This window comes from Mobula hypostoma, chromosome 28 (assembly GCF_963921235.1).
Source record: "Mobula hypostoma chromosome 28, sMobHyp1.1, whole genome shotgun sequence".
NCBI lineage: Eukaryota > Metazoa > Chordata > Chondrichthyes > Myliobatiformes > Myliobatidae > Mobula > Mobula hypostoma.
The window spans coordinates 36,517,459-36,540,672 of record NC_086124.1 but is presented as its reverse complement, the minus strand read 5'-3'; the positions used below and the strand labels follow the sequence as shown (position 1 = coordinate 36,540,672).

Sequence of the window (23,214 nt, the reverse complement as noted above, 5' to 3'; positions counted from 1 at the left end):
GATGTTACTGTATGTTGTCGTTGTACAAGAATGGAGGAGGGGGAGTGAGTGGGGTCTAATTTGAAGTATTGTGGGCAGTTTTGGTCACCTATCTACAGGAAAGATGTAAATAAGGTTGAACGTGTACAGAGAAATTTTACAAGAATGTTGCCAGGTCTGGAGGACCTGAGTCAGATCAATTATTATTATTTAACTATATACACATATCTAATGTATATAGAAACGAGACAACATTTCTTCAGACCAGGGAGTAAAGCACATAACACATGGTGAAACACATGGTGACTTATGAAGGCAAGATTAAAATATATGGATGTATCACATATAAATAACAAACTGATGTGCATTAATATTAAATATTGGAAGGTATGGAACAGATTAACCAGTGGCACTTCGAACACGATACGTCAGGGAGTTCAGAAGCCTCATGACTTAGGGGAAGAAACTGTTTCTCATTCTGACTGTTCTTGTTTTTATGCATTGGAGTCTGCCGCCTGATGGTAGAAAGTCAAAGATGATACTGGATGGATGGGTGGGATCCTTGATAAGGGCCCTGCGTACGCAGCGCTCTTGATAAATGTCCCTGATGGATGATAGGGAGACCCCTCTGATCCTCTAAGCTGTTCCCACATTCTTTTGAAGGGTCTTCCACTCTAAAGCTCGATTGCTCCCATGCCAGGTGGAGATACGACTTGTCAGGACGCTCTGAATGGTACTCCAGTTAAGATGGGAGTACAGAGCCTTGCTTGCCTTGATCTTCTTAGGAAGTGGAGGTGCTGCTGTGATATGATATTAAAGGACTAGGTGATGTCATCCATGATGGGAATTCCCTGGAACTTGGTGCACTTAACTCTCTCTACGGAGGATTGTATTCGACAGCGGGATGGTTTGATTGAATAGAGTAGGACTTTAATCCCTGCAGTGTAGGAGAACAAGGGAAGATCTGATAAAGGAATAAATAATTACGAGTTCTATAGACAGGGTAAATGCAAGCAGGCTTTTTCCCCAGGAGTTGGGTGGGACCATAACGAGAGGTCATAGGTTAAAGATGAAAGGTGAAAAGTTCAAGGGGAACATGAGGGGAAAATACTTCACTCAGAGGGTCGTCGGAATGAACAGCAGGGACCCTGGGGAGTGTTGAACAGAGGGACCCAGGGGTATAGAGACATGGTTTCCAGAAAGTGGAGTCACAGGTAGACAGGGCAGTGAAGAAGATGTTTGCCACGCTGGCCTTCATCAGTCAGGGCACTGAGTACAGGAGTTGGGACGTTATGTTACAGTTGTACAAGACGTTGGTGAGGCTGCACTTGGAGTATTGTGTTCAGTTCTGGTCACCCTGCTGTAGGAAAGATGCCATTGAGCTGGAAAGAGTGCAGAGGGGATTTACGAGGATGTTACCAGGACTGGAGGGACTGAGTTCTGGTGACAGATTGTGTAGGTTGGGACTTTATTCCTTGGAGTGTAGGAGACTGAGGGGTGACCTTACAGAGATGTATAAAACCATGAAGGGCACAGATAGGGTGAATGTGCACAGTCTTTCTCCCCCCGGGTTGGGCAATCAAGAACCAGAGGGCACAGGTTTAAGGTGGGGAGAGAGATTTAATAGGGACCTGAGGGGAAATTTTTTCAGGCAGAGGATTGTTCAGCTGTGGAATGAGCTTCCAGAGGAAGTGGTTGAGGCAGGTACATGGAGACTTTGGGAGGGATATATGCCAAACTGGACAAGGTGGACAGGGACTAGATGGGCCAAAGGGACTCTATCTGAGTCCTTCGTGATGGACCTCACCTTCCTGAGGCATCGAAGTGGTGGATGGTGGGGAGGGCTGTGTCTGTGATGGCACTCTGCGGGCACCTCCCACCCCCATCAGGATCATCCCTATCCAATCCAGTGACAACTGACCGGATCCCTCGAAACCTTTCCTATCTGTGTACCTGTCTCAACCACGTCCTGTGACAGCTGGTTCCTCTGGGTGAAAAAGTTGCCCCTCATGTCCCTATTAAATCTCTCTGCCCCCTCCCCTTAACCCTTGATTACCCAAAACTCACCCTATCTGTGCCCCTCAGGGTTTCTTACCAAAAGGACAGTTTTTCCACACTGGGGTGGTGGGGATGTGGAACGAGCTGCCAGGGGTACTGCTAGTGGTAGGTACAGTAATGACATTTAAAAAGCGTGGAGGGGTGGAAGTGTGTGGGGGGGGTGCGAGGGAGCAGTTTCAACAGGAGGGTGGTGAGTGTAGTGGTTACAGAAATAGGGAGGGGTTGGAACAGGAGGACAGGGAGTGTAGTGGTTAGAGAGATGGGGAGTGGTTTGAACAGGAGAATGGGGAGGATGAGAGGCATTGATCGTGTGGATAGTCAGAGGCTTTTTCCCAGGGCTGAAATGGCTAACACCTGAGGACACAGTTTTAAGGTGCTTGGAGGTAGGTACAGAGGAAATGTCAGGGGTAAGTTTTTTACACAGAGAGTGGTGGGTGCCTTGGAATGGGCTGTCGGCGACGGTGGTGGAGGCGGATACAATAGGGTCTTTTAAGAGGCTCCTGGACAGGTGCATGAAGCTCAGAAAAATAGAGGGCTAGAGGGACATGTTTGGGACAAGTTGTGTGCTGAAGGGCCTGTATTGTGCTGTAGGTTTTCTGTTTCTTTGTTTTTATAGGGGTTACAAAGGTAGGGGGGAGGCTGTAGAGTTAATGCTGCACTGACAGGGAGATAGTTGAATAGATTTGCCGGCATATTATACTCTGGGCTGTTCCCTGGCGAGTTGGTGGTGGCATGTCTTGTTCTACTGAACACAGAGTGCTTCCCTGAGCCTGTATGTGTCTCAATCCCTCTCTCAGTTTCTTCTCTGAGCCTGAACGTCTCGATCCCTCTCTCTCCCCTTGATACAGAGGACTCTTGAGTCATACAGTAGCTTTGTTAGTTTGACCTTGTGTGGGTTTGATAGCAGACGGCTTTATTCCCTGCGTCATTCTCGGGCTGCCTTGCCTCGGGATGAAAATACCCCACCTCAGGGCAGCCCACTGCCACGAATTATCCTCTGCAGGTGGTGGGAGATTGGATGGTCAAATCGTCCACCTTTATCAGCAGAATGAGGGTTTGAGAAGGCCGCCGGGTTCCAGGATACGTCACAGCAGGGGTCAGTGCACTAGAGTCTGAGTGCCTTTTAGTGGGAGGGTGTTTGAACAGGAGGATGGGGTGTGTACAGGTTACGGAGATAGGGAGGGGGTGAGGGAGGTGTTTGAACAGGAGGGCGGAGTGTTGGGGTTACAGAGATAGGGAGGGGGTGAGGGAGGGGTTTGAACAAGAGGGCAGAGTGTTGGGGTTACAGAGATAGGGAGGGGGTGAGGGAGGGGTTTGAACAGGGGGGAGTGTAGAGGTTACAGAGATAGGGAGGGGTTTGTACGGGAGGATGGGGTGTGTAGGGGTTACAGAGAGAGGGAGGGGTTTGAACAGGAGGGGAGAGTGTAGGGGTTACAGAGATAGGGAGGGGTTTGAACAGGAGGGGGGTGTGTTGGGGTTGCAGAGATAGGGAGGGGGTGAGGGAGGGGTTTGAACAAGAGGGCGGAGTGTTGGGGTTACAGAGATAGGGAGGGGGTGAGGGAGGGGTTTGAACGGGGGGGAGTGTAGAGGTTACAGAGATAGGGAGGGGTTTGTACGGGAGGATGGGGTGTGTAGGGGTTACAGAGAGAGGGAGGGGTTTGAACAGGAGGGGGGAGTGTAGGGGTTACAGAGATAGGGAGAGGTTTGAACAGGGGGGGTGAGTTGGGGTTGCAGAGATAGGGAGGGGGTGATGGAGGGGTTTGAACAGGAGAAGGGAGTGTAGGGGTTACAGAGATAGGGAGGGGTTTGATCGGGGGGGTGTAGGGGCTACAGAGAGAGGGAGAGGTTTGATCGGGGGGGTGTAGGGACTACAGAGATAGGGAGGGGTTTGTACAGGAGGATGGGGTGTGTAGGGGTTACAGAGATGGGAGGGGGTGAGGGAGGGGTTTGAACAGGAGCATGGGGTGTGTAGGGGTTACAGAGATAGGGAGGGGATGAGGGAGGGGTTTGTACAGGAGGGAGGAGTGTAGGGGTTACAGAGATAGGGAGGGGTTTGATCGGGGGGGTGTAGGGGCTACAGAGAGGGAAGGGTTTGGACAGCAGGAGGGGGAGTGTAGAGGTGGAGAGGTGATGATGGAGTATTGCACATATAATTTGTTTGCAAAGCAGAGTTTGCGTGCAAAGGCCTTTGGTGTATTCGATTGATGCAGAGTTACCACACGTTGAATTACAAATGCGTAGGGCACTTTGACCCTCACCGCATTGCCTGTCTTATCTCCTTGAGTACATACACCTCCCAGCACCAACTAACTTGCGGCCTGGACTTTAGCTTCCCAGTTCCCAGGTGTGAATATCACCAACAGCCTCTCCTGGTCCATTCACATTGACTTCCCGGCCAGGAAAGCCCACCAACACCCCTACTTCCTCAGCATGTCCCCGTCGACCCTCACCAATTTCCACCGATGCACCACGGCTCGGTACGGCAACTGCTCCGCCTGGGACCACAGGAAACCGCAGAGAGTTGTGGACACAGCTCAGCACATCACGGAAACCAGCCTCCCCTCCATGGACTCTGTCTACACTTCCCACTGTCTCAGTAATACAGACAGTGTGATCAAATACCCCCACCCACACCAGACATTCTCTCTCCCCCCTCTCCCATGAGGGGAAAAGATGGTCTGCTCTGACATTCCATCATGGCTGATTTATTAGCCCTCTCAACCCCATTCTTCTGCCTTCTCCCTGTAACTATCAACCTGCACTTTAAATACAGCCAATGACTTGGCCACAGTGAATTCCACAGATTCACCACCCTCTGGAAAAAGAAATTCCTCCTCACCTCTGTTCTGAGACTGTGCACTCTGGTCCTAGACTTGAATTGAATTGACTTTATTTCTCGCATCCTTCACTTACATGAGTAAAAATCTTTACGTTATATCTCCATCTAAATGTGCAATTTATAGTAGTTTGTAATAAATAGTATGTACAACAGGACAGTCAGTTGTATCAGCGTGAATTAATCAGTTCAATGGTCTGGTGGAAGAAGCTGTCCTGGAGCCTGTTGGTCCTGGCAGTACCATTTTCCGGATGGTAGCAGCTGGATCAGTTTGTGGTTGGAGTGACTCAGGTCCCCAATGATCTTTCGGGCCCTTTTTACACAATGTAAATGTCCTGAATCATGGGAAGTTCACATCTACTGATGCGCTGGGCTGTCTGCACCACTCTCTGCAGAGTCCTGCGATTGAGGGAGGTATAGTTCCCATACCAGGCAGTGATGCAGCCAGTCAGGATGCTCTCAATCGTGTCCCTGTAGAAAGTCCTTGGGATTTGCGGACATGCCAAACTTCTTCAACCATCTGAGATGAAAGAGGCCCTGTTGTGCTTTTTTCACCACACAGCCGGTATGTACAGAGCACTTGAGATCCTCGGTGATGTGTATGCCGAGGAACTTAAAGTTGTTCACTCTCTCAACCCCAGATCCATTGATGTTTCCTGTCTCCATTCCTCCTGTTGTCCACAACCAGCTCCTTTGTTCTTGAAACATTGAGGGAGAGGTTGTTTTGTTGACACCACTGTGTCCGGGTGATGAGGTCTTTTCTGTGGGCTGCCTCATTATTATTTGAGATGAGGCCAATCAATGTAGTGTCATTGGCAAATATAATTGTAGCAGATTGGAGCTGTGGGTGGCGACACAGTCATGTAAAGGAACAGGCTTAGGACACAGACCCGTGTTGAGGGTCAGAGGGGTAATGGAGAAGGAACCTCCACTATTGGAAACATCCTCTCCATATCCACTCTCTCTTCTGGGTCTTCCAATAATTGATAGGCTTCAGTGAGATTCTCCCCACTACCCCCCCCCCCCATTCTTCTAAACTCGAGCAAGGCCCAGAGCCATCAAACACGCCTCATACATTAACCCTTTCATTCCTGAAATCATTTCCGTGAGCCTCCTCTGGAGCCTCTCCAATGTCAGCTCATCCTTTCTAAGATAAGGGGCCCAAAACTGCTCACAATTCTCCTAGTGAGGCCTCTCTAGTGCCTTATAAACCCTCAACATTACATCCCTGACTTTATATTCTAATCCTCATGAAATGAATGCTAACATTGCATTTGCCTTCCTCACCACTGACTCAACCTGCAAATTAAACTCCTGTAAAAGGACTCCCAAGTCCCTTTGCACCCCTGATTTTTGAATTTTCTCCATTCAGACAATAGTCCACGCCTTCATTCGTTCCTCCAAAATGCATGACCATACACTTGCAAGCACTATTCCATCTGCCATTTCTTTGCCCATTCTCTTAATTTGTCTGTTCTTACACAGACTCCCCCTGCTTTCTCAACACTGCCCGTCCCTCCACTTTCCCTTGTAGCCATCAATTCCATTATCCAAATCTTTGACATATGGCATTTAGTAATGGAATTGATGGCTTTGTGGCAAAGTTTGTGGATGATACGAAGATAGGTGGTGGTGAGGAACCAATGTGATTCAGAAGGACAGATTGGAAGAACAGGCAAAAAAGTGTCAGATGGAATACAGTGTTGGGAAATGTATGATAATGATAATGCATTTTGGTAAAAGGGGCAGGGTGAAGGTTCAAACATCAGAGGTGCAGAGAGACTTACGATTTGTCGTACAAGACTCCTTGAACGTTAATTTACAAGTTGAGTCTCTGGTATGTTGGCATTTATTTCAAGGGGAATAGAATCTAAAAGTAAGGAGATAATGCTGAGCCTTTATAAGACACTAGTCAGGCCACATTTGGACTATTGTCAACAGTTTTGGGCGTCATATCTCAGAAAGGATGTGTTGTCATTGGAGAGGGTCCAGAGGAGGTTAATGAGGGTGATTCTGAGAATGAAGGGGTTAACATATGAGGAGCATTTGGGCAGCTTTGCTTGTACTCACTGGAATTTAGAAGAATGGGGGGGCGTGGGAGGTGGGGATCTCATTGAAACCTACTGAGTATTGGAAGGACTATATAGGGTGGATGTGGAGAAGATGTTTCCTCTTGTGGGGCTAACCTCAAAATTGTGGAGCAACTTTTAGAACAGAGGTAAGCAAGAATTATTTTAGCCAGAGAACAGTAAAATGCTCTGCCGCAGACTGCGGTGGAGGCCAAAGTGGAAGTTGATAGTTTCCTGATCGGTCAGGGCATCAAAGGATATGGCAAGAAGGCAGGTGTATGGGGTTGAGTGGGATGGTCTAATTCTGCTCCTATATCTTATGGTCTATGACATAAAAAGAAGTGGTCCCGACACCTGCGGCACACCACTAGTCACTGTCAACCAAACAGAAAAGGGTCCCTTTATTCCTTCTTTTTGCCTCCTGTCAATCAGCTGACCCTCTGTCCATGCTAGTATCTTTCCTGTAATACCATGGGCTCTTGTCAAGCAGCTTCATTTATGGCACTTAGTCAAAGAAAAATAACTAACATCCACTGATACTCCTTTGTCTACTCTGCTTGTTACTTCTTCAAAAAATTCCAACAGATTTATCAGGCAAGATTTTCCCTTAAGAAAACCATACTGACTGGACAGGACAGGCTTTGGGCCAGACACAGGTGGGAGAAGCTGGCTGAACAACATGGTTTTGTCATGGACCAGTGCTGAGTGGCCTGTTAATCTTCGGTAAGACTGTGTAACTGTCCTCCCTGCTCAACATGCTTGTGCATGGTGCTGTGGCAGATGGAGTTCAACCTGGAGAAGTGTGAGGATATTTACTTTGGAAGGTTGAACTTGAAGGCAGGGTTAATGGTAGGATTCTTAACATTGTGGAGGAACAGAGAGATCTTGTGGTTCGCATCCATAGATCCCTCAAAGTGGAAAGGTTGCTAAAGGTGTGTTGGTCGTGTGATTGAGCTCTCAGCAGCAAAGTGATGTTGCTTCTGTATACAACTCTGGTTGAGACCACGCTTGGAATATTCTGTTCATTTCTGGGTGCCTCATTATAGGAGAGGACGCAGGAGAGAATTACCAGGATGCTGCCTGGATTAGAGAGCATGTGTTATGAGGAAAGGTTGAGTGAGCCAGGGATTTTCTCTTTGGAGAGATGGAGGATAAAAGGTGACTTGATGGAGGTGTACAGGATGATGAGGTTCAGATCAAGAGGCTTTTTCCCAGGGTGGAAATGACTAATATGAGGGTGCATAATTTTAAGGTGATTTTAGGAAATTATAGGGGGAATGTCAGGTAGGTTTTTTTACACAGAGAGTGGTGGGTGTGTGGAATGTGTTGCCAGGGGTGGTGGTAGAGGCAGGTACATTAGGGACATTGCAGAGACTCTGAGATAAGCACATGGATTATGGAAATATGGAGGGAAGAGTCAGATTGAGTACGTTAAAAGGTTGGCATAATATGGAAGGCCAGAGGGCTTGAACTGTTGTAGGTCTTACAGTACTAATGCTTCGTTCTTTTCCTGCAAGCTCCACCACTGATGAAGATGCCTCGTGCTCGGCTCCAACCAACTGTTGACAAGTAGCTGGTGATTTGCCCTCACCCCCCCCTTCCCCACCACTTGAGGGTAGCTCTCCTTTTTCCTCTGTCTCTCTCCCCCACCCCACTCCCTCCCAGTTCCCCTCTCTCCCAGTTCCCCCCCTCTCTCTCCCTCCCTCCCTCTCCTGGTCCCTCTCTCCCCCCCTCCCGGCCCCCAACTCCTCTCTTCCCCTCTCCTGGCCCCTCCTCTATCCCCCTCTCCTGGCCCCTCCTCTATCCCCCCTTCCCCCCCTCTCTCCCCCCTCTCTCTCTCTCTCTCCCCCCCCTCTCTCCCAGCCCCCCCAACCCCTCTCTCAGCCCCCTCTCACTCTCCCTCATCATTCCAGCCCTTCTCCATCAGCAGCTATTTCTTGCTTTCCTCCTCCTCTCCCTTTCCCCACACCTCTCCTCCCCATCCAGCCTGCCAAGATGTCAACCTCTTCCCTCCGGCGTCAGATGAAGAACATTGTCCACAACTACTCTGAGGCCGAGATCAAGGTGAGGGAGGCCACCTCGAATGACCCTTGGGGTCCCTCCAGCTCCCTCATGTGCGAGATCTCAGATCTGACCTACAACGTGGTGGCCTTCACTGAGATCATGGGGATGGTGTGGAGGCGGCTGAATGACCACGGCAAGAATTGGCGGCATGTTTACAAGGCGCTGACGCTGGCCGAGTACCTGGTGAAGACTGGTTCAGAGCGGGTAGCCCAGCAGTGCCGTGAGAACATATATGCTGTGCAGACCCTGAAAGACTTCCAGTATATCGACCGTGACGGCAAAGACCAGGGCGTGAACGTGCGGGAGAAGGCCAAGCAGCTGGTGGCCCTTCTAAAGGACGAGGAGAAACTGAAGGAGGAAAGGGCACATGCCCTCAAGACCAAGGAGAAGCTGGCACAGGCTGCCACAGGTGAGAGCGAATGGGGCTGGGTGGTCAGAATGGGGAAGGGAAGGGGGTAGTGTGGGGTCCCTCCCCAGGGAATAGTGATCCCTCAGTACCAGGAAGCCCACTGGGTTACATCTCAGCACTTGCAACCTTAAGAGAAGTATTAGGCCACTCGGCCTATCGAGTCTGTTCCACCATTCCATCGCGTGTCTCTCAATTCCATTCTCCTGTCTCCCCATGCCCTTTGATTAATTCTGTTAACCTTTTTTTAAAAAAATATACCGAGACTCTAGCTCTACAGCTGCCTGTGACAATGAATATCCCAGATTCAGCCCACACTGGCTGAAGAAATTCCTCATTTCTGTTCTATTCTGAGGCTGTGCCCTCTGACCTAGACTCTCCCACCATTGGAAACATTGTCTCATGTGCATTCTATCTAGGCAAGGGGCTCCTGATCGGGGATCCACGGACCCTTTGATTAATGGTATTAGACCACACGATATAGTAGCAGAGTGAGGCCATTTGGCCCATCGAGTCTGCTCTGCCATTTCACCGTGGCTGATCCAGTTTTCCTCTCAGTCCCGATCTCCTGCTTTCTTCCTGTATCCCTTCATGCCCTGTCTATTAACCTCTGCCTTATGGGTCCTTGGCATTAAAAAAGTTAGGGACTCCTGATCAAGGCCTTTCAATATTCGATGAGATCCCCCTCATTCTTTTAAGCTCCAGTGAGGACAAGCCCAAAGCCATCAAACGCTTGTCATGTTAACTTTCGTTCCTGGGTTCTCATGAACCTCCTCTGGATCCTCTCCAGTGCTGGCACATATTTTCTTAGATAAGGGCCACAAAACGGCTCACAAGTCCCTCAGTACTGAGGAGTGTGCAGGGATGGATCTCAGTGCTCGTCCTGAGAGCATTTGTATCTTCCTCCCCTGGGAGTGTGGAGCTCCCTCACTACCAAAGGGCATCGTGTTTGAGTCTCAGCACTCAGCTCTCAAGGGAAGATACATCAGGGAGGAACTACAGGAGCCTGAAGACACCCATTAAATGTTGTAGGAACAGCTTCTTCCCCTCTGCCATTTCTGAATGGCCTGTGAAGCCATGAGCACTACCTCACAACTCCTCTTGTTTGTACTAAGGAGCTGGGATATGTCTGCTTCTCGTTGCCAGCACTGGGGAGGAGGTACACAGAAGGCTGAAGACCCACACTTAATGATTCAGGAATAGCTTCTTCCCCTCTGCCATCAGAGTTCTGAATTGACAATTCTAAACAAAAGATTCTGCAGATCTGGAAAACTTGAGCAATACACACAAAATACTGGAGGAACTCAGCAGGTCAGGACAGGGATAAAGAGTTGGCGATTTGGGCTGAAACCCTCCCTTCATCTTGAAGAAGAGTCTCGGCCCGAAAAGTTGACTCTTTATTCCTTTCCGTAGGTGCTGCCTGACTTGCTAGCTCCTCCAGGGTCTTGCCATTCCTCTTCTGTGCTGTTTATCGTCCACCACAAGCAGGACTTCCCAGTGGCCACTCCCATTCCAACATGTCGATCCATGAGCTCCTCTTGTCCCACAATGAGGCCACCCTCAGGGCAACACCTTACACTTTGTCTGGGGAGCCTCCCACCCGATGGCATGAATATCGACTTCTCCCGGTAGACAAACTCCACCCCCCCCTTACTACTGACCTTTTACTACTTCTCATCTGCCTACCCCCCCCCACCCCCCACCCCCCCGGGTCCTGTCCGTCTTCTCTTCACATGGTCCATTCTCCTCTCTTATCATTCTTTCTTCTCCAGCCCTTGATTTTTCCCTCCCACCTGGTTTCAGTTATCACCTTCTACCTCTGCCACCTTTTTATTCTGGCATCTTCCCCCTTCTCAGTCCTGCTGAAGAGTCTCAGCCCAAAACATTGACTATTCATTTCCATAAATGCTGCCTAACCAGCAAAGTTCCTCCAGCATTTTGTGTGTGCTGCTTAAGATTTCCAGCATCTGCATCAGAATCGGGTTTAATATCCCAGTATGTGTTGTGAAATTTGTGTCATTAGTACATTACAATAGATAATAGAAGGAAAAAAGTGAATTACAGTAAGTTTTAAATAGTTAAATTAAACAAGTCGGTCAAAAATAGAAATAAATAAAGTAGTGAGGTACTGTTACATGGGTTCAGTGTCCATTCAGAAATTGGATGGCAGAGGGGAGGAACCTGTTCCTCAGTCACTGAGTGTGCCCTTCCTGACGGTAGCAATGAACAAGGCATGACTGGGTGATGGGTGCCACCTTTTTGAGGCATCATGTCCTGGATACTGGGGAGGCCAGTGCCCATGATGGAGCTGAGTTCACAACTCTCCGCAGCTCATTTTGATCCTGTACAGTGGCCCCTCCATACCAGACAGTGATGCAAACAGTTAGAATGCTCTCCATGGAAATCTGTGACTGTTTGGTGAAGACCAAATCTCCTAATGAAATATGCCGCCTTTGTAGCTGCATCGATATGCTGTGCCCAGGACAGATCCTGGGAGATATTGATATCCAGGAACTTGAAATTGCTCACTCTTTTTACCACTGACACCTCAGTGAGGACTGGAGTGAGTACCCTCGTCTTCGCCTTTCTCATTCTTTGGTCTTACTGACATTGGGCACAAGGTTGTTGCTGCAAAACCACTCAACTATCTTGCTCTAGTATCTGATATTTTTGTGCCATCAGCAAATTTAGAGATGGCATTTGAGCTGTGCCCAGCCGCAGTCATGGGTGCAGAGGGAGTAGAGCAGTGGGCTAAGCAGGCGTCCCTGTGGTGCACCAGTGTTAACTGTTAGCGAGATGGAGTTGTTATTTCTGATCTGCTGAATCTTGTGTGTTAATGAATTGTTCCTGAATGAGAATTAAATTTAAACCATTTTTCTGTTTAAAGCATCTTGAATGAAATACACCCAGTGGTGACTTTATGAGGAATCTTCTATGCCTAATAAAGTGGTCACTGAGTGACGTTCATGGTCTTCTGCTGCTGTAGCCCGTCCACTTCAAGTTCGAGGTGTTGTGTGTTCAGAGGTGCTTTTCCGCACATCACCGTTGTAACGTGGATATTTTGAGTTGCTGTTGCTTCCTGTCAGCTTGAACCAGTCCGGCCATTCTCCTTTGACCTCTCTCTTCAACAAGGCATTTGCTGTCACTCGCTGAATGTTTTGTTATTTTCTTGCACCATTCTTTCTAAACTATAGAGACTGTTGTGTGCGAGCATCCCAGGAGATCAGCAGTTTGAGATACTCAAACCACCTCATCCAGCAGCAACACTCATTCCATGGTCAAAGTCGCTGAGATTGCATTTCTGCCCCATCTGATGTCTGCTCTGCACAACAAGCAGCATCATGGTTAGCATAACACTCGACAGCCGGCGATTCAGGTTCAATTCTCACCCCTGTCTTTAAGGAGATGGTACATTCTCCCTCTGACCATGAAGGTTCCCCCCCTACTGTCCAAAGTAGTACAGGTTAGTAGGTCCTGTGATTAGGCGAAGGTTAATTCGGGGGTTGCAGTGTGGAGCAGCTCGAAGGGCCTATTCTGCACTATATCTCTAAGTGAAATAAGGTCTGCATACATTGAGTTGCTGTCATGTAATTGCCCAGTTAGACAGTTGCATTCACAAGCAGGTGTACCATAAAACGGCCACTGTGTAAGGGACGCCAGGGGAGGCGCTGTTACAAGTTGGGGAGTCAGGGTTCAGAGTTCAATTCCGCTGAGTTTGTGCGTTCCTTCCAGTGGCTGGTAGGGCCTGTTCCTGCTGAATCTCGAAATAACAAGATAACCTGATTCTGGGGGTCTCGGCACTCATAACAGGAAACCAGTTCCCATCTCTGACACCCACAGTCAAGGTCACTGACTTTTTGTGTCCCCTTATGACCACTCACGTCACTCCTTGACACACCATCACTTTCCAGTCTACCTCTGGATTTGTACACTCACGTCACTCCGTCACCCCATCCCGTTCCAGTCTAGCCCCGGATTTGTACACTAACGTCACTCTCTGACACTCCATCCCTTTCCAGTCTACCCCTGGATTTGTACACTCACTCCCTGACACCCCATCCCTTTCCAGTCTACCCCTGGATTTGTACACTCACGTCACTCCGTCACCCCATCCCTTTCCAGTCTACCCCTGGATTTGTACACTAAAGTCACCCCGACACCCCATCCCTTTCCAGTCTACCCCTGGATTTGTACACTAACATCACTCTGACACTCCATCCCTTTCCATTCAATCTCTGGATTTGTACACTCACTTCCCATCACCCCATCCCTTTCCAGTCTATCCCTGGATTTCTACACTCACATCACCCCGTCACCCCATCCCTTTCCAGTCTACCCCTGGATTTGTACACTCACATCACCCCGTCACCCCATCACTTTCCAGTCTACCCCTGGACTTGTACACTCACATCACCCCGACACCCCATCCCTTTCCAGTCTACCCCTGGATTTGTACACTCACTCTGACACCCCATCCCTTTCCAGTCTACCTCTGGATTTGTACACTCACGTCACTCTCTGATGCTCCATCCCTTTCCAGTCTACCCCTGGATTTTTACACTAACGTCACTCTCTGATACTCCATCCCTTTCCAGTCTACCCCTGGATTTGTACACTCACGTCACCCCGTCACCCCTTCCCTTTCCAGTCTACCCCTGGATTTGTACACTCACGTCACCCCGTCACCCCATCCCTTTCCAGTCTACCCCTGGATTTGGACACTCACATCACCCTGTCACCCCAGCCCTTTCCAGTCTACCCCTGGATTTGTACACTCACTCGCGGACACCCCATCCCTTTCCAGTCTACCCCTGGATTTGTACACTCACGTCACCCCGACACCATATTCCTTTCCAGTCCACCCCCGGTTTTGTACACTGACGTCACCCCGACACTCCATCCCTTTCCAGTCTACCCCTGGATTTGTACACTAACGTCACTCTCTGATACTCCATCCCTTTCCAGTCTACCCCTGGATTTGTACACTAACGTCACTCTGACACCCCATCTGTTTCCAGTCGAACCCTGGATTTGTACAGTAACGTCACCCTGTCACCCCAGCCCTTTCCAGTCTACCCCTGCATTTGTACACTCACTCCCGGACACCCCATCCCTTTCCAGTCTACCCCTGGATTTGTACACTCACATCACCCCGTCACCCCATCCCTTTCCAGTCTACCCCTGGATTTGTACACTAACGTCACTCTCTGATACTCTGTCCCTTTCCAGTCTACCCCTGGATTTGTACACTAACGTCACTCTCTGATACTCCATCCCTTTCCAGTCTACCCCTGGATTTGTACACTAACGTCACTCTGACATCCCATCCCTTTCCACTCTACCCCTGGATTTGTACACTCACGTCACTCTGACACCCCATCCCTTTCCAGTCTACCCCTGGATTTGTACACTCACATCACCCCGTCACCCCATCCCTTTCCAGTCTACCCCTGGATTTGTACACTCACATCACCCTGTCACCCCATCCCTTTCCAGTCTACCCCTGGATTTGTACACTAACGTCACTCTGACACCCCATCCCTTTCCAGTCTACCCCTGGATTTGTACACTCACATCACCCCGTCACCCCATCCCTTTCCAGTCTACCCCTGGATTTGTACACTCACATCACCCTGTCACCCCATCCCTTTCCAGTCTACCCCTGGATTTGTACACTAACGTCACTCTCTGATACTCCATCCCTTTCCAGTCTACCCCTGGATTTGTACACTAACGTCACTCTGACACCCCATCCCTTTCCACTCTACCCCTGGATTTGTACACTCACGTCACTCTGACACCCCATCCCTTTCCAGTCTACCCCTGGATTTGTACACTCACATCACCCCGTCACCCCATCCCTTTCCAGTCTACCCCTGGATTTGTACACTCACATCACCCCGTCACCCCATCCCTTTCCAGTCTACCCCTGGATTTGTACACTAACGTCACTATGACACCCCATCTGTTTCCAGTCTAACCCTGGATTTGTCCAGTAACGTCACCCTGTCACCCCTGCCCTTTCCAGTCTACCCCTGGATTTGTACACTCACGTCACCCCGTCACCCCATCCCTTTCCAGTCTACCCCTGGATTTGGACACTCACATCACGCCATCACCCCATCCCTTTCCAGTCTACCCCTGGACTTGTACACTCACATCACCCCGTCACCCCATCCCTTTCCAGTCTACCCCTGGATTTGTACACTCACGTCACCCCGACACCCCATCCCTTTCCAGTCTACCCCTGGATTTGTACACTCACGTCACCCCATCCCGTTCCAGTCTACCCCTGGATTTGTACACTCACATCACCCCGACACCCATCCCTTTCCAGTCTATCCCTGGATTTGTACACTAACGTCACCCCGACACCCATCCCTTTCCAGTCTACCCCTGGATTTGTACACTCACATCACCCTGTCACCCCATCCCTTTCCTGTCTACCCCTGGATTTGGACACTCACATCACCCCATCACCCCATCCCGTTCCAGTCTACCCCTGGATTTGTACACTAACGTCACTCTCTGATACTCCATCCCTTTCCAGTCTACCCCTGGATTTGTACACTAACGTCACTCTGACACCCCATCCCTTTCCAGTCTACCCCTGGATTTGTACACTAACGTCACTCTCTGATACTCCATCCCTTTCCAGTCTACCCCTGGATTTGTACACTCACATCACCCCGAAACCCATCCCTTTCCAGTCTATCCCTGGATTTGTACACTAACGTCACCCCGACACCCATCCCTTTCCAGTCTACCCCTGGATTTGTACACTAACATCACCCCGTCACCCCATCCCTTTCCAGTCTACCCCTGGATTTGTACACTAACGTCACTCTGACACCCCATCTGTTTCCAGTCTAACCCTGGATTTGTACACTCACGTCAGCCCGTCACCCCATCCCTTTCCAGTCTACCCCTGGATTTGTACACTCACATCACCCCGTCACCCCATCCCTTTCCAGTCTACCCCTGGACTTGTACACTCACATCACCCCGACACCCCATCCCTTTCCAGTCTACCCCTGGATTTGTACACTCACTCTGACACCCCATCCCTTTCCAGTCTACCTCTGGATTTGTACACTCACGTCACTCTCTGATGCTCCATCCCTTTCCAGTCTACCCCTGGATTTTTACACTAACGTCACTCTCTGATACTCCATCCCTTTCCAGTCTAACCCTGGATTTGTACACTAAAGTCACCCTGTCACCCCATCCCTTTCCAGTCTACCCCTGGATTTGTACACTCACGTCACCCCGTCACCCCATCCCTTTCCAGTCTACCCCTGGATTTGTACACTCACGTCACCCCGTCACCCCATCCCTTTCCAGTCTACCCCTGGATTTGTACACTCACGTCACCCCGTCACCCCATCCCTTTCCAGTCTACCCCTGGATTTGTACACTCACATCACCCTGTCACCCCATCCCTTTCCAGTCTACCCCTGGATTTGTACACTCACTCGCGGACACCCCATCCCTTTCCAGTCTACCCCTGGATTTGTACACTAACGTCACCGCGACACCCCATTCCTTTCCAGTCCACCCCCGGTTTTGTACACTAACGTCACTCTCTGATACTCCATCCCTTTCCAGTCTACCCCTGGATTTGTACACTCACATCACCCCGACACTCCATCCATTTCCAGTCTACCCCTGGATTTGTACACTAACGTCACTCTCTGACACTCCATCCCTTTCCAGTGTACCCCTGGATTTGTACACTCACGTCACCCCGTCACCCCATCCCTTTCCAGTCTACCCCTGGATTTGGACACTCACATCACCCTGTCACCCCAGCCCTTTCCAGTATACCCCTGGATTTGTACACTCACTCGCGGACACCCCATCCCTTTCCAGTCTACCCCTGGATTTGGACACTCACATCACCCCGTCACCCCATCCAGTTCCAGTCTACCCCTGGATTTTTACACTAACGTCACTCTCTGATACTCCATCCCTTTCCAGTCTACCCCTGGATTTGTTCACTCACATCACCCCATCACCCCTGCCCTTTCCAGTCTACCCCTGGATTTGTACACTCACTCTGACACCCCATCCCTTTCCAGTCTACCCTTGGATTTGGACACTCACGTCACCCTGTCACCCCATCCCTTTCCAGTCTACCCCTGGATTTGTACACTAACGTCACTCTCTGATACTCCATCCCTTTCCAGTCTACCCCTGGATTTGTACACTCACGTCACCCCGTCACCCCATCCCTTTCCAGTCTACCCCTGGATTTGGACACTCACATCACCCCGTCACCCCATCCCTTTCCAGTCTACCCCTGGATTTGTACACTCACATCACCCCGTCACCCCATCCCTTTCCAGTCTACCCCTGGATTTGTACACTCACGTCACTCTGACACCCCATCTGTTTCCAGTCTAACCCTGGATTTGTACAGTAACGTCACCCCGTCACCCCATCCCTTTCCAGTCTACCCCTGGATTTGTACACTCACATCACCCCGTCACCCCATCCCTTTCCAGTCTACCCCTGGATTTGTACACTCACATCACCCCGACACCCCATCCCTTTCCAGTCTACCCCTGGATTTGTACACTCACTCTGACACCCCATCCCTTTCCAGTCTACCTCTGGATTTGTACACTCACGTCACTCTCTGATGCTCCATCCCTTTCCAGTCTACCCCTGGATTTTTACACTAACGTCACTCTCTGATACTCCATCCCTTTCCAGTCTAACCCTGGATTTGTACAGTAAAGTCACCCTGTCACCCCTGCCCTTTCCAGTCTACCCCTGGATTTGTACACTCACGTCACCCCGTCACCCCATCCCTTTCCAGTCTACCCCTGGATTTGTACACTCACGTCACCCCGTCACCCCATCCCGTTCCAGTCTACCCCTGGATTTGTACACTCACGTCACCCCGTCACCCCATCCCTTTCCAGTCTACCCCTGGATTTGGACACTCACATCACCCTGTCACCCCAGCCCTTTCCAGTCTACCCCTGGATTTGTACACTCACTCGCGGACACCCCATCCCTTTCCAGTCTACCTCTGGATTTGTACACTCACGTCACTCTCTGATGCTCCATCCCTTTCCAGTCTACCCCTGGATTTGTACACTAACGTCACTCTGACACCCCATCCCTTTCCAGTCTACCCCTGGATTTGTACACTCACATCACCCCATCACCCCATCCCGTTCCAGTCTACCCCTGGATTTGTACACTAACGTCACTCTCTGATACTCCATCCCTTTCCAGTCTACCCCTGGATTTGTACACTAACGTCACTCTGACACCCCATCCCTTTCCAGTCTACCCCTGGATTTGTACACTAACGTCACTCTCTGATACTCCATCCCTTTCCAGACTAACCCTGGATTTGTACAGTAAAGTCACCCTGTCACCCCTGCCCTTTCCAGTCTACCCCTGGATTTGTACACTCACGTCACCCCGTCACCCCATCCCTTTCCAGTCTACCCCTGGATTTGGACACTCACATCACCCTGTCACCCCATCCCTTTCCAGTCTACCCCTTGATTTGTACACTCACTCTGACACCCCATCCCTTTCCAGTCTACCTCTGGATTTGTACACTCACGTCACTCTCTGATGCTCCATCCCTTTCCAGTCTACCCCTGGATTTGTACACTAACGTCACTCTGACACCCCATCTGTTTCCAGTCTACCCCTGGATTTGTACACTCACGTCACCCCGTCACCCCATCCCTTTCCAGTCTACCCCTGGATTTGGACACTCACATCACCCTGTCACCCCAGCCCTTTCCAGTCTACCCCTGGATTTGTTCACTCACTCCCGGACACCCCATCCCTTTCCAGTCTACCCCTGGATTTGTACACTCACGTCACCCCGACACCCCATTCCTTTCCAGTCTACTCCTGGATTTGTACACTCACTCTGACACCCCATCCCTTTCCAGTCTACCTCTGGATTTGTACACTCACGTCACCCCGTCACCCCATCCCTTTCCAGTCTACCCCTGGACTTGTACACTCACATCACCCCAACACCCCATCCGTTTCCAGTCTAACCCTGGATTTGTACACTCACTCTGACACCCCATCCCTTTCCAGTCTACCTCTGGTTTTGTACACTCACATCACCCCGTCACCCCATCCCTTTCCAGTCTACCCCTGGACTTCTACACTCACATCACCCCGACACCCCATCCCTTTCCAGTCTACCCCTGGATTTGTACACTCACTCTGACACCCATCCCTTTCCAGTCTACCTCTGGATTTGTACACTCACGTCACCCCATCCCATTCCAGTCTACCCCTGGATTTGTACACTAACGTCACTCTCTGATGCTCCATCCCTTTCCAGTCTATCCCTGGATTTTTACACTAACGTCACTCTCTGATACTCCATCCCTTTCCAGTCTAACCCTGGATTTGTACACTCACGTCACCCCGACACCCCATTCCTTTCCAGTCTACCCCCGGTTTTGTACACTAACGTCACTCTGACACTCCATCCCTTTCCAGTCTTCCCCTGGATTTGGACACTCACATCACCCCATCACCCCATCCCTTTCCAGTCTACCCCTGGTTTTGTACACTCACATCACCCCGTCACCCCATCCCTTTCCAGTCTACCCCTGGAGTTGTACACGCACATCACCCTGACACCCCATCCCTTTCCAGTCTACCCCTGGATTTGTACACTCACATCACCCCGTCACCCCATCCCTTTCCAGTCTACCCCTGGATTTGTACACTAACGTCACTTCCTGATGCTCCATCCCTTTCCAGTCTACCCCTGGATTTGTACACTCACGTCACTCTCTGATACACCATCCCTTTCCAGTCTATCCCTGGATTTCTACACTCACTCTGACACCCCATCCCTTTCCAGTCTACCCCTGGATTTGTACACTCACGTCACCCCATCCCGTTCCAGTCTACCCCTGGATTTGTACACTAACGTCACTCTCTGATGCTCCATCCCTTTCCAGTCTACCCCTGGATTTTTACACTAACGTCACTCTCTGATACACCATCCCTTTCCAGTCTAACCCTGGATTTATACAGTAATGTCACCCTGTCACCCCTGCCCTTTCCAGTCTACCCCTGGATTTGTGCACTCACGTCACCCTGTCACCCCATCCCTTTCCAGTCAACCCCTGGATTTGTACACTCACGTCACCCCGTCACCCCATCCCTTTCCACTCTACCCCTGGATTTGGACACTCACATCACCCCGTCACCCCATCCCTTTCCAGTCTACCCCTGGATTTGTACACTCACGTCACCCCTACACTCACATCACCCCGGCACCCCATCCCTTTCCAGTCTACCCCTGGACTTGTACACTCACATCACCCCGACACCCCATCCCTTTCCAGTCTACCCCTGGATTTGTACACTCACTCTGACACCCCATCCCTTTCCAGTCTACCTCTGGATTTGTACACTCACGTCACTCTCTGATGCTCCATCCCTTTCCAGTCTACCCCTGGATTTGTACACTAACGTCACTTCCTGATGCTCCATCCCTTTCCAGTCTACCCCTGGATTTGTACACTAACGTCACTCTCTGACACTCCATCCCTTTCCAGTCTACCCCTGGATTTGTACACTCACGTCACCCCGACACCCCATCCCGTTCCAGTCTACCCCTGGATTTGTACACTCACGTCACCCCGTCACCCCATCCCTTTCCAGTCTACTCCTGGATTTGTACACTCACATCACCCCGACACCCCATCCCTTTCCAGTCTACCCCTGGATTTGTACACTCACATCACCCCGTCACCCCATCCCTTTCCAGTCTACCTCTGGATTTGTACACTCACGTCACTCTCTGATGCTCCATCCCTTTCCAGTCTACCCCTGGATTTGTACACTAACGTCACTCTCTGATACTCCATCCCTTTCCAGTCTAACCCTGGATTTGTACACTCACATCACCCCGTCACCCCATCCCTTTCCAGTCTACCCCTGGATTTGTACACTCACATCACCCCGTCACCCCATCCCTTTCCAGTCTACCCCTGGATTTGTACACTAACGTCACTCTGACACCCCATCTGTTTCCAGTCTACCCCTGGATTTGTACACTCACGTCACCCCGTCACCCCATCCCTTTCCAGTCTACCCCTGGATTTGTACACTCACATCACCCTGTCACCCCATCCCTTTCCAGTCTACCCCTGGATTTGTACACTCACATCACCCTGACACCCCATCCCTTTCCAGTCTACCCCTGGATTTGTACACTCACGTCACCCCGACACCCCATCCCTTTCCAGTCTACCCCTGGATTTGTACACTAACGTCACTCTCTGATACTCCATCCCTTTCCAGTCTACCCCTGGATTTGTACACTAACGTCACTCTCTGATACTCCATCCCTTTCCAGTCTACCCCTGGATTTGTACACTCACATCACCCCGACACCCATCCCTTTCCAGTCTATCCCTGGATTTGTACACTAACGTCACCCCGACACCCATCCCTTTCCAGTCTACCCCTGGATTTGTACACTAACATCACCCCGTCACCCCATCCCTTTCCAGTCTACCCCTGGATTTGTACACTAACGTCACTCTGACACCCCATCTGTTTCCAGTCTAACCCTGGATTTGTACACTCACGTCACCCCGTCACCCCATCCCTTTCCAGTCTACCCCTGGATTTGTACACTCACATCACCCCGTCACCCCATCCCTTTCCAGTCTACCCCTGGATTTGTACACTCACATCACCCCGTCACCCCATCCCTTTCCAGTCTACCCCTGGATTTGTACACTCACATCACCCCGACACCCCATCCCTTTCCAGTCTACCCCTGGATTTGTACACTAACGTCACTCTGACACCCCATCCCTTTCCAGTCTACCTCTGGATTTGTACACTCACGTCACTCTCTGATGCTCCATCCCTTTCCAGTCTACCCCTGGATTTTTACACTAACGTCACTCTCTGATACTCCATCCCTTTCCAGTCTAACCCTGGATTTGTACAGTAAAGTCACCCCGTCACCCCTGCCCTTTCCAGTCTACCCCTGGATTTGTACACTCACGTCACCCCGTCACCCCATCCCTTTCCAGTCTACCCCTGGATTTGGACACTCACATCACCCTGTCACCCCATCCCTTTCCAGTCTACCCCTGGATTTGTACACTCACTCTGACACCCCATCCCTTTCCAGTCTACCTCTGGATTTGTACACTCACGTCACTCTCTGATGCTCCATCCCTTTCCAGTCTACCCCTGGATTTGTACACTAACGTCACTCTGACACCCCATCTGTTTCCAGTCTACCCCTGGATTTGTACACTCACGTCACCCCGACACCCCATCCCTTTCCAGTCTACCCCTGGATTTGGACACTCACATCACCCTGTCACCCCAGCCCTTTCCAGTCTACCCCTGGATTTGTACACTCACTCCCGGACACCCCATCCCTTTCCAGTCTACCCCTGGATTTGTACACTCACGTCACCCCGACACCCCATCCCTTTCCAGTCTACCCCTGGATTTGTACACTAACGTCACTCTGACACCCCATCTGTTTCCAGTCTACCCCTGGATTTGTACACTCACGTCACCCCGTCACCCCATCCCTTTCCAGTCTACCCCTGGATTTGTACACTCACATCACCCCGACACCCCATCCCTTTCCAGTCTACCCCTGGATTTGTACACTCACGTCACCCCGACACCCCATCCCTTTCCAGTCTACCTCTGGATTTGTACACTCACATCACCCCGTCACCCCATCCCTTTCCAGTCTACCCCTGGACTTGTACACTCACATCACCCCCACACCCCATCCCTTTCCAGTC

At 50.4% G+C, this 23,214-nt stretch overlaps 1 protein-coding gene across 1 annotated transcript in view; it reads left to right on the top strand.

Moving 5' to 3' along the window:
• Positions 1–23,214, top strand: part of epn1a (epsin 1a) — an 80,778-nt gene that overhangs the window by 14,181 nt on the left and 43,383 nt on the right. The window contains exon 2 of the mRNA XM_063035110.1: positions 8,460–9,415. Within this exon, the coding sequence (XP_062891180.1) occupies positions 8,938–9,415 (478 nt within the window). The 5' untranslated portion in view covers positions 8,460–8,937. The remainder of the gene's footprint in view (positions 1–8,459; positions 9,416–23,214) is intronic.